Here is a 17306-nt window from a genome sequence, read left to right as displayed (position 1 = left end):
GTCAGAGGGATGAGATGTACATCAATATGGATACCATAATTTCCAAGAAAATATCATTACAAAAAGAGAAATACATTTAATATCTTTGCTGGATTTTGTTTTTATTGGGCACAAAATTACCTAATTAGGAAAACAAAAAGTTACTAGGAAGATATTCAATAATTGCACCAGAACATTAAAAGCCAATGTTGAAAGCATGAATGATGGAACCTGCCTTTTATAAGGAATCGAGCGTTATCTGAACGTGTGCCTGCTTTCTTTTTCTGTTGGCATTCAATTTTCTTCTTATTCTTTCACTGTTTTTCGTTTTTGTTTTTCTTATTATAATTAGACATTGAGAAAGAGAGAGAATGGAAGAGGGACTACTAGCAATGTTAGTGCATGAAGAAGAAAAGTTTATGGTTGATGAGGTTGGCAGCTGCAGTGACACACTGCCAAATGACTCCCCAGCCACCTTTTCTGTTGTTCTAAGCACCTTGGTTGCCCTCTGTGGCTCTCTCTGCTGTGGCTTTATTGTAAGTATACCATCAAATTCACCTTGATGCTATGGAACTGAATAAATTTTTCCAGTAGAAGGTAGAGAAATAAAAACAGATTTCCTTTGTGGCTGTACTGTACATATATACCATGAAATGAAAAAGGTTTTGAGTGTTTGTGATCAAGTATCTTTATTATTGTGTTAGTTCAGGTAGGATATGTATCACCTGCTGAATCTGGAATCATGGAGGATTTGAACCCTTCTGTTGCAGATGTAAGTAAGAAGATTAGACTGGACTAGTGGTTATCTTCCTTCGTGTTGAAGAAATTCTCCCCCCTGCATTTGATTGACCCTCTTAAATTTGCACTTGGTTTAGTATTCAGTTTTCAGTTCAATAGGAACAGTAGGAGGAATGCTAGGTGGACTAGTAAACGGAAGAACAAGCGATCTCATAGGTCGTAAAGGTGTAAGTTTCTGTCTTTAACTCTTTATTCTACCCTTGATGTAAAACTGTTCAAATTTGATACGAACAACTAAAATGTTGGTTCTTTTTCTATTGATGTATATACATTTTTGAGGCAGACAATGTGGCTCTCTGAAATCTTCAGTTTGGCTGGTTGGTTTTCAATAGCATTTTCAAAGGTTTTCTCTTCCTTCTCCGTAACAATTGTACATCTTTTGATGTGAAGATGTTCAATTTACCCTCCATATTTAAATTTAATTTTCAGGCTGCATAAGAAGTAGGAATTCAAACTCGATTTTTAAGAGAACGTCATCCTGAATGTTGAATTCCATCTACTATGTATGCAAATGTCTATTCTCCAGAGTTACAAATTCAATTTTCTCATGCATTTCGCAGAATGTTTGGTGGCTGAAACTTGGAAGAGTGTTGCAGGGGTTTGCAATTGGGCTTCTTTACTATGTGGTAATTGAAATAAGGTTTTTGACCATCAATTTATTGCCATGCATCATGCATATGCAATTAATTAAGTTATTGTTCCCCAACAGGTTCCCGTATATATTGCTGAAATAACACCTGCAAATCTTCGGGGAAGATTTACTTCAGCTAATCAGGTATATGTTTTGATCATTATGAATGTGTCAGGAACCTTTATACATTAGTTTCTTGGATCAAGATCCTGATATTTTGTCAAGTGAACAGTTGATTATTTGTTATGGCATTTCACTAATGTACTTCATTGGAAATGCTATGACTTGGCGCTCCTTGGCTGTAATTGGTAAGTCATTTCTTTGATTCTACCTCGTATAATATACGCATTATAAATTATAGCACAATTAGACTAACTGATTTACATTCCAGGTGCTATTCCATCTATGCTTCATATTTTAGGATTGTTTTTCATTCCTGAGTCTCCTAGATGGCTGGTGAGTCCAAAATTCCTTAGTTTCTGTTGCAGGCAACAAAGAAAAGGAAGAAACTTAAATACTTGTTCCTCTTTAATTTTCTTGAGCTACCCACCAATGATAATAAAGAGAACTTCAAAACTTCAAACTGTGCTTAATAGATAGGGTCTTCGTATGCTTGTTACAAATTTTTGTAGGCAAAAGTTGGTAAAGAGAAGAAGGAGCTTGAAGCCACTCTGCAGTGTCTTAGGGGAAAGAAGGCAGACATTTCTCAAGAAGCAGATGATATCATAGTAATCTTCCAGCCTTTTGTTCTTACGAATGATTAGCTGTTTCTTGACATAAACAAGGAGAAGATTCTATCATTTTTAGGAAATATTATTACTTCGAAGATTAAATAATGTTCTGGCACAGAAACAAGAAACAAAATTTGCTTACATTTCGTTGCAGGATTATACAGAGACCTTTGAGAAGAATTCGGAAGGAATTCTAGACTTGTTTCAGCAGAGATATGCTCATTCACTCATTGTGAGCTTTATAAACCAGAATAGAAACAATGAAAAAACTTGGATAGTTGGCATCTTGCATTTTGAAGCTGTCTGACCTTTCCTACATATATTTTGGAATTTGGATGAATTTAGGTTGGAGTTGGGCTCATGGCACTACCAGAACTTGGGGGGAATAGTGCCATTATTTATTACGCAAGCTCTATATTTGCAGATGCTGGTAATAAAATGTGCTTGAATTTTTCATGTTAAGTTGATATATATATAGTTGAATCCGCTTCCTCACAAATGTTGACTTTTTTTTTTGGTTGAATTACAGATGTTGAATTATGGTTTTTACAAACTTTCATATGTTTAAGCAGCTAAATAAATCAATAAAACACAATTTGAATCTCGGAAATTTGACAGGTTTTTCGAGTACAATTGGGACTATATCACTGGCTGCCATCCAGGTTCTTGGTTTTTCCATATCAACTGCTTGTGATGGAAGGATTTTGTTGCATTCATACCTTAAATGTAAATGTATCCATTTGTAGATTCCTGCTGTTACTTTTAGTGTGCTGTTGACGGATAAATCAGGAAGACGACCACTTCTAATGGTGAGAATGGAAAATAACTTTGTCTTAAAATTGTGACGTAGAATATATATGAAATAGAAAAAGTTGATAACTATCAGGTCTACCGATATATGCAGATATCAGCAGCCGGAATGTGCTTTTGTAGTTTTCTTCTAGGCTTGGCATTCTTCTTTAAGGTCTATCCCCAAAATCCTGATGCTTCTCCATTGATGATGGGGTTGGCTTCATTCACAAATTATCAAACTCTAATAGTTCAGCTTGTTATGGCCAGGGCCTCCACCAGTTAAAGGTGCTCACTCCCATAATGGTCTTTATTGCGATACTGGTATGTGAAAAGTACTGCGAAAACTAAATACTCACCATACATGACAAGACTGGTGTTCCTTATTTCAAAGACTTAAACAACATTTTTCCACTTATTTTCTTCTTAATTGCAAATCGGTTTTTACAGAATGATAAATCGATTGGAGTATATAATACTGACATATTGCTTCTGATTCACTGAACTCAGGGTTACACTGTAGCATTCCCATTGGGCATGGCAGGCCTACCATGGGTTATAGTATCAGAGGTTATACATACAGCTTTGTTATATCTAATTTAAATATTTATTGGCTAAGTATGAGAGATGACAATTTAGAGAAAGCTGATAGATAATTGATTGAATGAGTTTTCCATTTTCAGATATTCCCTATAAATGTCAAGGGTTCAGCTGGAAGCCTTGTGAGTTTGTCAAGTTGGTCATTTTCTTGGATAGTTACATACAGTTTCAATTTTATGATGAAATGGAGCTCATCTGGTACAATTACAAAACCCCAACTTCCCATTTTTCTTTCTTTTGCTCATCGCTATTTTTTGGTTCCTTCTGTATACTAATGTATCTAATATAATAAATCAGGAACATTTTTTATCTACTCAATCGTGTGTGGTTCAGCTGTTGTTTTCATTGCAAAGTTAGTACCAGAGACCAAAGGACAATCTTTAGAAGAAATACAAGCATCAATAACACAGTTAAACTCCATAAGCAGATGAAGTTCCCATTGAATTTGGGAACTTGGGTATAAAGAGCAAGAAAGTCTGCAATACAAAATTACACATTTACTCAACATGTGTGGTTCAGCTGTTGTTTTTATTTCAGAGTTTGTACCAGAGACCAAAAGGACAATCCTTAGAAGTAACACAAGCATCAGTAGCACAGTTAAACTCTATAAGAAGATGAAGCTCCCATTGAGTTTGGTTGGTTTAGATTAATAATGAATTCGTCGGAACAAAGTTTAATTGTCCTGCAAATGATACAGTTTAATATTTAGTTAATTTGTATAAAAAATCTTAATGACGAAAAAGTTTTTGTTTATAAATAATTAGTCTTTCACAAACTTCGATGTGAAAAGCAGTTTTCCTTGTCATGCAAGAAAAACCCCCTACTAGGCTTCTACCTTTGCTCTTCAGATTTTGTTTCTGTAAAAAAGCTGCAAAAAGGAACAACATGCTTCTGGTATTATCTTATTAATTAATAATCCTTCAATGTTTTTGTTAATTTTATAGTAAGTACTAGATGTTTGAACTCAACAATATTCGTTGCTTTGTTTTATAAAGGATTTGATTTAGCGTGCAATGCAGTAAAAGAAGCTAGCTTTATCCATCATTTTCAAATAATTATTAGTTAAAAATATACTTGGACAATGGCAAACCATATAGCATGCAAATTAAAACCCACATAAACAACAAAAAAATAATGTTTGTGGCTTTGTGCTCTTCTTCGATCATATACATATATAACTTATATATATATATATTGAATCTTACTCAATTTCTGATACTCTTTCATACTTTGACATACTTTGCTTTCTGTGATTAAACTTTAAATCCTGAAAGTTCTTGTTTGTAATCCACACACTTTCATTTCCTCGTTTTCATTTGTCCTTCTTACTTGGAGTCCACTTGCAGTTTCTTAATTGTTGCACAAAAAATAATCCTCCTTCTTTTGGGTAGATATTGGTTTGTTCCTTTTTGATTTGATATCGATTCCATCTTTTTCGTGCAATTAAATTATACTACTTTGCAAAAATATTCCAAGCCAAAAAAAATTAAAAAAAAAGAAATAGTATAAACCCAGAAGTACTTGAAGCTACTCTTTCCATTTATACTTACAGCCAATCAGGTCCCTCCCTTATGTTTTCATTTTCTTTGCTGTGTGATTATTTTGGTTTATTTCCATTCCTTTCATGGTGTTTTTGAGACTAATTTGCATCTTTTTTCTGTCACTGAAGCTTGCAAATGAAGTATATCTGCCAACATTAATCTGAAACAATATTTTATGTGTAAATTACTATATATATATATTGCAAATGATGTTTACCAATTGTGCAATTACAGAATATATTCTTAGCAAATAAGTAAAAGGTCGACGACCCCAGAAAAAATAAATAAATAAAAACTACTGCTCAATCCCATTTGAAAATCACTATAATATTACAAATGCAATTTTTTTTATTATTATTAAAAGAATAATAATATGTAATATTCAATAAAACAGCCAACGAAACGCTGCGTTTTCAATATCTCCTTTCTCGTCCTTAACCCGTTGACTTCTTTGTCGTGTAGACGTGTGTATAGGTCAGATTTTGGTCTGCGAATCCAAACCCAAGCTTCAGCAAATCATTTCTTCTGCTCTTTGATATCGAAAAGAGATTTTTGGCACTTGGGTTTCTTCTTTGCTTTTGAGTTCCATTAGCGGTTCGTTTCTTGCAGCTAAAGCTTTCCTGGTTTTACTCTCTCTCTCTCTCTCTCTGTGGATCCGGTTTTATTACCATCACTATTCCTGTTCTTTCACAACGAACAAGATCCGATATCGAAAGGAAAGAAAGAAAATTTTACACACTCTTGAAGCTAGGCTACTCCATTTATATCCATCACAGATCAGGTATGCTATACTTTTGCTTTACTTCCATATCCATCACAGACCAGGTATGCTATAATTTTGCTTTGCTTCCATTTTTTATTTTTTATTTTTATTTTTTATAATTCTGGTTTCATTTTATTGTGTTGAAGTCTCGCTGGGCCATTTTCAATATTTGCAAATTGCAAAATGATTAAGCATGGAGATAGTTATTGTCATAGCCGCATAGGGGTCAAAGATCAGTGAGTTCACTGTCGAACCTATTGCCCATCAGTTGGGGTTACCTCTTTTAAATACAAAAGTAATTTTAGAGATGCTGACAGCCCAAGTTCAGAATTTGAAGTATGCTAAAAAAATATAAGCTTCAGCATCCCATTGATGAGGCTAAGAGAATCGGTGAAGAAATTGAAGCTGATGTTCTCAACCGGCTGAGCAGAGTAAATAGGATCTTTACGTTGAATCTTTTGAGAAGTGAAGGCCAAGCAAATGGCAAGCGGTTCAGTGGCCAGTTTCCAGATTTGGGATCCCTCCATTGGATCAGCAGGAAAGCCAAGAAGATGGCCTCGGAAGTTGCTGGTGAAATTCACTCTGCAGGGTGGTTGCAGAAGGTTTTTTACCCTCCCATTCTACAAAGTGTTTTTGAAGTCAAAGGTTATGCGGCTTTTCAATCAAGAACGCTCACGTTGAACATAATTATAGAGGCTTTGAGGAACCCAATGTATGGTATGGGTGGGGTAGGAAAGAGTATGCTCTTTATAGAGATTGCTACACAAGCAAATGAGAAAATGCAATTCGCTAAAGCCATCATAGTTGCTGCATCCTAGAATCCAAGCCATAAAAACATTCAACAAGAAATTGCAGGAAAGCTAAGATAAGAACTACAAAAGAAAACTATACCTGCAAAAGCAAATTGGCTACAACACCAGTCAAGGCAAGGAATAAAAATCCTTGTAATTTTGGATGATATTTGAGAAAAACTTGAGTTAGAGGATATTGGAATATCTTTTGAGAATGATTGCAAAGGATGTAAGATATTACTTACCTCGAGATCTCAAAAATGTGTTATACAATGATATCAGTGTTGAGCATAATTTCTTAGTGGGAGTTTTATCTAGGATGGAAGCATAGAATTTTTTCAATACATTAGCGAGTGACATAAGAAATACGGTGGTTGTATTGATTCAAAATCTCAAGATCTATTGTTTGTTGTTGGATTAAAATGCATGACGTCATTCGTGACGTAACGATATCAACCCCATCCAAAGATAGGCATGTGTATAATCTTAGAAACATTGCTGAGTTGGATGAATGCTTCAATGATAGAAGATTCAAAGATGCAGTTTTCGCTATCAGAAATTGACCATGATTGTCAGCTTCGCTTGGAATTTCTATAATTTTGCATGAGATATAAAAGTGTAAGTTGTTGGAATATTTTTATGCATTATCAAAATATGGAAGTCCCAAATCATTTCTTTGAAGAAATGAAGAAGTTAGAGTTTTGGAGTTGAATTCTCTATGTTTAAAAACCATTAGCTGCATTTTTTAGTTTCTTTCAAAATCTTCAAATATTATGTTTGTGATACTGTGATATGGGAGATATAGTTATAATTGGAGAGTTGAAGAATTCAAAATTCTTGACCCTTCAGGATCTTTTATTGAAGAGCTTACCAAAACAAGTAGATCAACTTAATTGTCTACAATTGTTAGATTTGAAGTATTGTTCCAAACATTAACTTATCCAACCCCATATCGGATCGAATTTGACAAGTTTACAAGAGTTAACTACTTGAATATGCAAGGGAGTTTTTAGAGACTAGAATGCGAAAGAAGATGCTGGTGAAAGAAGTAATGCAAGTCTTATCGAGTTAAAGATTTGCATAAACTTGACACTTTACATTTACATGTACCAGATGCCAGCATTCTGCCTAAAGACATTTTTTGTCAGGTACATTGATATTGGAATTTCTAGAAAGTTGAACCTCAATCTCAATGAAAATGATGAATTCAACAAGAATGGTCCTGAAACATACTGAAAAAGTCCAAAGTGTTGTATTTATGTGGATTAGGGGGTTTGAACAATGTTTTTCATGAATTTGAGGGGGAAGTTTTTCAAAATTGAAGCATCTCTACTTCCAAAATAATATTGGAATTTGATATATTGTCAGCTCGATGGAAGATATTCATACTTCTAGTACATTTGTAAGTTTGGAGCTTTTGCATCTCCAAAAGTTAATGGATCTCAAAAAGATATGTCTTGAACACTTTCAGAGAACTCTTTTGGTAAATTAAAAGATATAGAAGTGGATGAGTGTGATAAACTGAAGAACCTATTTTCATTTTCTGTTGGTAAATGCCTTGCCTTTTGCAACTTGAAAAGATTAAAGTGACCAGCTGCAAAATGATGGGGGAGCTAATTACCTATGAAAGCGAAGATGATTCTCAAATAATTAGTGATGAAACTGTCACAAGATTCAATTTCCTCAATTCCGCACCTTGAAGCTGTGTTTTCTAGCAAAACTTCTACATTTCTACACTCTGAGTAGAAACAATTTGCACAAACCAAAGGGAAGGCAAGTAGTTGATTGCAGATTCTGCAGTATCCTTTCTTAATGAAAAGGTATAGTACATTTAATTAAATTTGAATATACTGTTTTTGGTCCTTGATCTTTGGTCTTTGGTAATTGCATCAATAGTAATGGTTTGACATGACTCATGCAGTGGCAATGGCTTGAAATTGACCAGCCCATCTACCCAGGGCATTGGCCTAGGAATTGTAACTCTGGTGAGGCTTGGACTTCAAATACAATGAACGAAGTCCAAACAAAATGTTTTACCCTTGCTTTATGCTATATGTACTTTTGTTTTAAAAAAAAATTATTTGGGTGCATTATGTGGATTTTGAGTATTAAAAGCCTACAGAGCATAAAAGAGCGTATCTTTCCAGGATTCATGAAATTCATTCTAAAGTAGTTGTTATCCATTTTACCATGACATGTGAGTTTTGTCTTATTCAACTGCTATGGAGTAGCTCTCTAGTAAGGAACCATGAGCTCTGCCAAGAATTTTCATGCATTTAAGGATTTTAAGTAGATATGATTCATCATTTTTTGAAAACATATTTGACATGTTCGATTTGAGTGATTGCAAACATATTTGATGTTTCCTCTGGCTACAATTCAGGTTACTTATCAATTTGGTTTGCCAGCATATTATCTCATTGCAACTTGTCTTAGAATTGTAGGGAATATTTTGCATAACTTTTTTTTTTTTTTTTTTAATTCCCTTTTTGTCTTGCTAGAATCTTTCTCCGAAAGTCATTGAGGGGGAATCCATTCTGCTTGTTTTTAATGCTTAGATAATTGTTTTCCCAGGTCACATGTCCGAAGCTGAAAAGTTCTTCCCTGAATGAGGTATGGCATGGTCAATCTGAAGGCCTACCTGGTGATTAAGAACCTGCATGCATATTTTCAGGTTTGAGAGGAATGACACTATCCCAACTGGCCAAGCTGATGCACATGTGGGATGAGAACTACCAAACAGACATAGCCTTCCTGGATTTGATGAGTCCCAGAGTAGTCTAATGTGACCTATTAAAGAATTTAGTGTCATCCTGGATATCTATCCAAAACTTAAAATCTCTTCTAGTGTTGAGTTCCTATGGCATGTTAAATCTATTGACTTCCTCATTAGCTAAAAGTCTGATGCAGCTGAGACTAATGGGCATTAATGGATGCGAGAACATAACCAAAATAATTACCACTGAAGGAAGTGAAACGGGAGGTGAAATTGTTTTTAACCAATCAGTAGCTTTGGAATGTTGCAATTTACCAAGCCTTGCAAGCTTCTATTCAGGAAACTTTACAATGAATTTCCAAAACTGATATATGTAGGCATATTAGTCACTGCCCTGGGATGAGTAGTTCCTCTCATGGAAAGGTAAACACTCCCCAGCTTGAAAAATTAACCCTACTTGATGAAGAGTGGGATGATGAAGAAGTACATCATTTTGATGATGGTATGGAATGGCCAGGATATTGATGTGTTGATGATTGGTGATAATGAGATATGCAGTAATAAGAGCAAAATAGAGTTGATAGAGGGTGATATTAACACCACCATAAGACAGCTTCGGGAGAAGGACCAATATGGTCCCGCATTACGACAATTGTTCTCACAACAGGTATAAACACAACACATTTTCCTTTTTATGTATGCTCTTCTTGTACTTTTACCTCCTTTTTTTTGGGGTTCCATTGAACTGCAACAACTTTCCTACTCTCTAACACAATAAAATATTCATATAATAGATTACGTAGAAGATTATGAAGGTGTACTTTGAAGAGCAGTGGATCTTCCTTTCCTATCAAGTTTGCTTGCATCAATCCACACTGGTTTTGTTTTATGAGTTTCTTTGTAAATGTACACCTACTATCAAAAGATATGAAGCTATTTTGGGATATTCTCTCATGTAAATACTTGGTAGTTGGGAGGTTTCTATAAGTTGAAGTAGCTCCTCTGTAGGGAAGAAGGAAGCTCATCATGATCATCACTCCCAGCTAATGACTTTTAATTCTTTCATTATATTACAACTATTTTACCCAAAATAAGTTTTAATCATGAGTTGCATTTGTATATAATTTCGCTTTTAGTACCATACAAAAATGTGAAAGTAGAATTCCAAGTTCTTCTTGGTTGTTTGATGGCAAGTATTTGGTCTTAAAAGTCTTCTTCCGACATAGTTGTTGTTGTTGTTTTAAATTTTTTCCCAATAAGTTATCGAATTATCTATAGTGAGAATTGACTGTTATAATTGATGGAATTTGTATCTTTTTGATAGAACAGGTTGTAAACATCCTATAAATTTAAACCCCTATGTACTTGAAAATTTTCTAGTATTTTTTTTAATTGTTTCACTTCTTTTGCTAAGAGGATTCTATAAAACCAAAAACAATCAATAAAATAAATAGGATGGTACAGAATGGGAGTGTCTATGGTGAGACTGATCTTATGGTAAATCCGGTAACAATAGTCCATAAAAAATATAATATGATTCATAAATGGGTAATATTAAACCATAAAATGGGTAACATTTAAAATTTTTGAATATTATTTATTTTATGGTTAAAAGTTACATATTTATAGATTATATTATACATTTTTTGGACCACCATAAAATCAATTTCACCATAGAAATTTTCGAAATAACAAGAACCCTGGCATAATGTTGACAAAAGAATCAGTTACCTCAAACAAATGCTATATTTCATTTTTTAGCAAAATTGTGGGCACCTTTAAGTAGCCCATGGATTTTATATGGAATATAACATGTACCAATAATTGGGTTCAGTTTAGCTAGTAATGGATGTGATATGTAAACATAAACTTTTGCAAAAGACAACATATTAATGAAATGCTTTCATACAGTAATGTATATATGCATATAACAAAAATAATATATGTATATATATAGCTTTTATTTATCAAAAAAAAAAAAAAGATTATTCATCAGAGAGAAGAAAAAAAGATAAAACATATATATATATATATATATATATATATATATACATATATATAAAGCTATTAAAATAATAACAATAATAATATATAAAGATTTGACTTTGTCCTTTACGAAAGTTCGCAGCAATTTCCAATTGCTAATCTAGGTGTTACTCTCTCCACTAGCCCGCTGACTCACAGTCAACTTCTGATTAGTCCTCGGTCTACCCACTATCACAGAGCTGCTGAAAAGTATTTTCTATGTCTTTGATATCCAAAGGAGACTTTATACACTCTTGGGTTTCTTGTTTAATTCAGTCACACCCCTGTTTTAATTTACGAAACTCAGCAAACTCAGCTCTTGGATTGAAGCTATTCCTCTTATATTCATAAGGAATCAGGTACGCCAACTTACTTTGCAATTCCCTTCCTCGTTTATCATTTCCATTTGTTGCATGTGATTTTCATTCTTTTTTTTTTTCACTTCAGTGTATTGAATCTCATTGCATCTCTTTTCCTGCTGTTGCCATTGCCTTTTTTTGTTTTACTTTGGAAGAAAATATTAGAAAATTGCAAGTGATTTAAGCATGGAGATACTTGTTACCTTTGGGGCAAAAATTAGTGAATGCATGATTGAACCTGTTGCCCGTCAACTGGGTTATTTCTTTTACTACAAAAGCAATGTAGAGAAGCTAAGAACCCAAGTTCAGAATTTGGAGGATGCAAAAGATAGACTGCAGCATTCCATTGATGAGGCTACGAGAAATGGTGACGAAATTGAAGCTGGTGTTCTGAATTGGATGAGCAGAGTTGATGGTATCTTGGAGCAGATACACAAGTTTTTAGGAGATCATGATGACCAAGCAAATACTAGGTGTGGGCAGTTTCCTGATCTGTCATCTCGCAATCGGTTGAGCAAAAAAGCAAAGAAGTTGGCTCTGGAAATTGGTAGTAAAATCCAAACTGCAGGGGGATTCCACAAGGTTTCTTACCTTCCTGTTCTACAAAGTACTTTTGATGTCAATGGTTATGTGGCTTTTCAATCTAGAATGTCCACCTTCAGCAGAATTATGGAGGCTCTAAGGAATCCAAGTTTTGACATGATTGGGGTGTATGGTATGGGTGGTGTCGGAAAGACTATCCTTTGTAAAGAGGTTGCCAAAAAGGCCAAGGAACAGATGCTTTTCAGTAAGGCTATTATGGTTACTATATCCCAGAATCCAAAGCTGGAAAACATTCAACAGGAAATCGCAGAGAGGCTTGGACTGAGATTGAAAGAGAAATGCATACCTGTAAGAGCAGATCGGCTAAGACATCGATTGAGGCAAGAAAAGAAAATTCTTGTAATTTTGGATGACATTTGGGAGAAACTTGAGTTGCATGATATTGGAATATCTTTTGGAGATGATAGTAAGGGATGCAAGATATTACTCACCTCAAGATCTCAAGATGTGTTATATAATGATATGGGTGCTGAGAAGAATTTCTTTGTTGGACTTTTACCAATGAGGGAAGCAACGAATTTGTTCAACACAATAGTGGGCCATACAATTAAGAATCTAAGCTTCCAAACTTTGGCAACTGAAATTATTAAAGAATGTGCATGTTTACCCATTGCGATTGCGATAGTAGCAAATGCATTGAGAAATAAAAGTTATCCTGTTTGGAATAATGCATTGCAAGAGCTAAGAATGGCCAGCCCAACTAACATCAAAGGAATGCATGAAAAAGTTTACTCTAGTATAAAGTTGAGTTATAATTGTTTAAGAAGTGAGGAAGCAAGGTCATTGTTGTTGCTTTGTGGTCTATTTCATGAAGATGCTAACATAGATGGTGAGCACTTGTTGAGACTGGGTATGGGTTGGGGTTTGTTTCAACGCATCCAAAAATTGGAAGGGGCAAGAAATAAGTTGCTTACATTGATTGAAGATCTCAAGAGTTGCTGTTTGTTGTTGGATGGTGACTATAATGGCTGTGTTAAAATGCATGATATCGTTCGTGATGTTGTCATTTCAATTGCATCCAAAGATAGACATATGTATAATCTTAGAAGCATTGCTAAGATGGATGAGTGCTTCAATGGTAGAAAACTCAAGGACGCAATTGCAGTTTCACTATCAGAGCTTGACCAAGATTGTCAACTTCCTGAAAGGTTGGAATTTCCAAAAGTTCAATTATTTTGCATGAGATATAAAAGTTTATGCATTCAGAATATTTTTAGGCATTGGATGTATCCATATTTTCCGTATGGTCAAAATTTGGAAATCCCACATCACTTTTTTGAAGAAATGAAGGAGCTTAGGGTTTTGGAGTTGAATTCCATATGTTTGAAACCATTGGCTTCTTGTTTTGGTGTCTTTCAAAATCTTCAAACGCTTTGTTTGTGGTATTGTGATATGGGAGATATAGCTATAATTGGAGAGTTGGAGAATTTAAAAATTCTTGACCTTTCGGGATCTTCTATTGAAGAGCTACCAAAACAAATAGGTAAACTTACTCGTTTACAATTGTTAGGTTTGAAGCATTGTTCCAACCTTAAACCGATCCAGCCCAGTACCATATCAAACTTGATAAATTTACAAGAGTTAGATATGGAAGAGAGTTTTAGAGACTGGGATGTGGAAGGAGATGGTGGTGAAAGGAGTAATGCAAGTCTTATTGAGTTAAAGAGTTTGCATAAACTTACCACTTTACATATACAGATACCAGATGCCAGCATTCTGCCTAAAGAAATTTTTAGTGAGAAATTGGAAAGGTATAACATAGTAATTGGAGATGTACGTGTTAGATATGTTGATTTTGGAATTTCAAGAAAGTTGAACCTCAAGCTCAATAAGAGCGATGTATTTAATGGGAATGGTCTTCAAATGTTACTGAAAAAGTCTGAAGTGCTGTATCTCAATGGATTAGAGGGTTTGAACAATGTTGTTCAAGAATTAGATGTGGAAGGTTTTCCACAATTGAAGCATCTCCACTTCCAAAATAATTTTGGAATTCAATACATCATCAACTCAATGGAAGAGATTCATACTTGCTGTGCCTTTGTAAGTTTGGAACTATTACAACTTCAAAATTTAATGCATCTGGAAAAGATATATCATGGAAAACTTGCAGAAAATTCTTTTGGCAGATTAAAAGATATTAAAGTGGGTAAATGTGATAAACTGAAGAACCTTTTTTCACTTTCCATTGCTAAAGGCCTTTTGCAACTTAAAAAGATTGAAGTTACTAGTTGCAGAATGATGGAGGAGATAATTATTTATGAAAGAGAAAATGGATCTCAAAACATTGGTGACGAAGCTGTCCAAAAGATTCAATTTCCTCAATTGTGCACCTTGAAGCTGTGTTTTTTACCAAAACTTCTAGACTTCTACTCGCAAGTAGAGACAAATTGCACGAGCCAGGGGGAAGGCAGGCAATTGATTGCAGACTCTGCCAAGTCCCTTTTCAATGAAAAGGTACAGGCCATTAAGTTAAATTCAATTTCAAAATATGGTTTTAGTCTTTGGTAATTGCATTAATAGTAATGGTTTGACATGACTCATGCAGTGGCAATGGCTTGGAATTGATCAGCCCATCTAGCCAAGGCATTGACCGAGGAATTTTAGCTTATAGGAACGGGCTTAGTTAGATATTATTGTCCACAGAATTTTGTTGAGGCTTGGACTTCAACTATCAAGTTATTTGATATCTGTTTTTTTTGTCAGAAAAATACTTTTTTGTTTGGTACAATATGTGGATTTTGAGTACTACAAGCCCTCATTAGTATAAAAGAAGATATCTTTCCAGGACACACAAAAGTCAGTCTAAAAGTAGCCATCATCAATTTTCCTTAGCCATGTTAAGTGCTGTCATATTCAACTGCTATGGAGTAACTCTCTATTAAGGAACCATAAGCCCTCCCACCTAAGTTATCATACATTTGAGGATTTTAATGTAGATATGAATCATCACTTCTTGAAAATTTATTTGACCTGTTTGATTTGAGTGATTGCAAAAATATTAGATGTTTGTCTACGATTCAGGTTGCTTATTTTTAACTTGCGTTGCGCGCACATTATTTGATTCCAATTTGTCTTAGAATTGTTGGGAAATTTTTCATAGCTTTATTATTATTATTATTATTATTATTATTTTCCTTTTTGTGTTGCTAGAATCATTCTTCCGAAGCGGTTGAGGATTCATTCAATTATATTTTTAATGCTTTGATGATTGTTTCCCAGGTAGTAAGTCCTAATTTAAGAAATTTGACACTGAAAGGGATTGATTCACTAAATGAGATATGGCATGGTCAATCGGAAGGCATACGTGGTGATGAAGAAGCTACATGCATGTTTTCAGGTTTGAGAGGATTGGCACTATTACAACTGCCCAATCTGTTGCACATATGGGATGAAAACTGCCAAACAGACATAGCCTTCCTGGATCTGATGGGCCTGAGTGTAGTCAAATGTGACAGGTTAAAGAACTTAGCACCATCCTGGATATCTTTCCAAAACTTGATAATACTGCACGTGTCAAGTTGCTATGGAATGGTAAATTTATTAACTTCCTCAATTGCTAAAAAAAGTCTGGTGCAGCTGAGAGGAATGAGCATTAGTGGATGCAAGAACGTAACAGAAATAATTAAAAATGAAGGAAGTGAAACAGGAGGTGAAATTGTTTTTAACCGATTACAAGTTTTGGAATGTTGCCATTTACCAAGCCTCACAAGCTTCTATTCAGGAAACTTTATGATGGGATTTCCAAAACCGAAATATGTAGGCATTAGTCACTGCCCTGAGATGAGTAGTTTCTCAAGGGGGGTGGTAAAAACTCCACAATTAGAAAAATTAACCTTAATTGATGAAGAGTGGGACGATGAAAGAATATGTAGTTTGGATGATGGTATGGAATGGCCAGAGGGTGGTTACAAAGAACAGTATTTTGCTGAACTGGATTTTTCTGAACAGGAAATCGATGAGTTGATGATCAGCGATGATGAGATGTACAGTAAGAAGAGCAAAATAGAGTTGATAGAGGGTGATATTAATGCCACAATAAGACAGCTTTGGGAGAAGGACCAATATGGTCCGGCATTACAACAATTGTTCTCACAATAGGTATGAACACATTCACGTTTTTATGTTTGCTCGTCTTGTACTTTTACTCCCTTTTTTATTTTTTATTTTTTTAAATTACATTGAACTGCAACAACTTTCCTACTCTAACATTACAAAATATTCATATAATAGATTCTGGAGAAGATTGTGAAGGTTTACTTTGAAGAGCACAGGATCTTCGTTTCCTATCAAGTTTGCTTGCATCAATCAAAACTGGTTTTGTTTCATGCTTTTCGTTGTAAATGTACACTTACTATTAGAAGATATGCTCTTTTGGGATATTCTCTCATGTAGATTCTTGGGAGGTCAATGTAAGTTAAAGTAGCTCCTCTACAGAGAAGAATGGAGCTCACCTATACCCAAAATATGTTTACTCGTAAGGTGCATCTGTAAATTGTAATATATACATTTTCACTTTTAGTACCATATAAAAAACGTTAAGGTGGAATTCCATATTCTTCTTGGTTCTTTGATGGCAACTACTAGATCTTAAAAGTCACCTTCAGGTGGTTTTTATTTATTTATTTATTTTTATTTTTTTCCTCCATTAATTTATCAGATTATCTGTTGTGAAAAGTGTCCGTTATAATTGATAGAATATATAACATTTTGATGGAAATAGGTTGCAAACATTCTACAAACTTAAACCCCTCTATACTTGAAAATTGATATTTTTTTATTTTATTTATTTTGATAATCATATATTGTGTGGTACAGATAAACTACTATTTAACAAGAATGCTGACAAATAATGTTGACAAAAGAATCAGGGACCTCAAACAAATTCTATATATATATATATATATATATTTTTTTTTTTTTCCCTCTTTTCAGCAAAATCTAAGTTCACCTTGACTAGCAAACAGATTTTATATGGAATGT

At 34.4% G+C, this 17306-nt stretch overlaps 2 protein-coding genes and 1 long non-coding RNA gene across 11 annotated transcripts; all 3 read left to right on the top strand.

Annotated features, from left to right (window-relative positions):
• Positions 1 to 175: 175 nt before the first annotated feature.
• Positions 176 to 4317, top strand: LOC107412050 (sugar transporter ERD6-like 5). 6 transcript variants are annotated; one of them, XM_060811774.1, is made up of 18 exons: positions 176 to 515; positions 689 to 751; positions 855 to 944; positions 1061 to 1120; positions 1338 to 1403; positions 1487 to 1552; positions 1641 to 1716; positions 1800 to 1864; positions 2041 to 2136; positions 2294 to 2371; positions 2485 to 2569; positions 2758 to 2801; positions 2886 to 2948; positions 3044 to 3103; positions 3211 to 3252; positions 3439 to 3498; positions 3612 to 3726; positions 3826 to 4317. In XM_060811774.1, exons 1-18 carry the CDS (start codon positions 351 to 353, stop codon positions 3957 to 3959), a joined length of 1428 nt encoding a protein of 475 aa, XP_060667757.1. In that variant the 5' UTR covers positions 176 to 350; the 3' UTR covers positions 3960 to 4317. The 6 variants fall into 6 exon arrangements, with proteins under 6 accessions (XP_060667757.1, XP_060667756.1, XP_060667755.1 ...); XM_060811773.1 differs by having other exon boundaries at positions 3026 to 3103; XM_060811772.1 differs by having other exon boundaries at positions 3026 to 3103; positions 3199 to 3252.
• Positions 4318 to 5529: 1212 nt separating this feature from the next.
• LOC107412052 (uncharacterized) lies at positions 5530 to 10524 on the top strand. Its single transcript, XR_001580916.4, has 5 exons — positions 5530 to 5850; positions 5979 to 8443; positions 8545 to 8608; positions 9198 to 10006; positions 10134 to 10524. It is a non-coding gene; the product is annotated as an uncharacterized LOC107412052 (long non-coding RNA).
• Positions 10525 to 11466: 942 nt separating this feature from the next.
• Positions 11467 to 16879, top strand: LOC107412044 (disease resistance protein At4g27190). 4 transcript variants are annotated; one of them, XM_025070193.3, is made up of 4 exons: positions 11467 to 11723; positions 11889 to 14780; positions 15546 to 16424; positions 16557 to 16879. In XM_025070193.3, the coding sequence occupies exons 2-3, from the start codon at positions 11910 to 11912 to the stop codon at positions 16422 to 16424; spliced, it is 3750 nt and encodes a 1249-aa protein (XP_024925961.2). In that variant the 5' UTR covers positions 11467 to 11723; positions 11889 to 11909; the 3' UTR covers positions 16557 to 16879. The 4 variants fall into 4 exon arrangements, with proteins under 4 accessions (XP_024925961.2, XP_024925955.2, XP_060667720.1 ...); XM_025070187.3 differs by having other exon boundaries at positions 11879 to 14780; XM_060811737.1 differs by lacking the exon at positions 11467 to 11723 and having other exon boundaries at positions 11732 to 14780.
• Positions 16880 to 17306: the final 427 nt, after the last annotated feature.

This window comes from Ziziphus jujuba, chromosome 10 (assembly GCF_031755915.1).
Source record: "Ziziphus jujuba cultivar Dongzao chromosome 10, ASM3175591v1".
In the NCBI taxonomy this organism is placed as follows: domain Eukaryota; kingdom Viridiplantae; phylum Streptophyta; class Magnoliopsida; order Rosales; family Rhamnaceae; genus Ziziphus; species Ziziphus jujuba.
This window is presented reverse-complemented; position numbering and strand designations above follow the sequence as displayed.

Coding starts and splice junctions, on each gene's coding strand:
- LOC107412050 (XM_060811772.1), top strand. CDS start 351: ATGGAAGAGGGACTACTAGCAATGTTAGTGCATGAAGAAGAAAAGTTT. Junction 1,717..1,799: donor GCGCTCCTTGGCTGTAATTG/GTAAGTCATTTC, acceptor TTTACATTCCAG/GTGCTATTCCATCTATGCTT. Junction 3,104..3,198: donor GCTTGGCATTCTTCTTTAAG/GTCTATCCCCAA, acceptor TGTTATGGCCAG/GGCCTCCACCAGTTAAAGGT.
- LOC107412044 (XM_025070193.3), top strand. CDS start 11,910: ATGGAGATACTTGTTACCTTTGGGGCAAAAATTAGTGAATGCATGATT. Junction 14,781..15,545: donor AGTCCCTTTTCAATGAAAAG/GTACAGGCCATT, acceptor ATTGTTTCCCAG/GTAGTAAGTCCTAATTTAAG.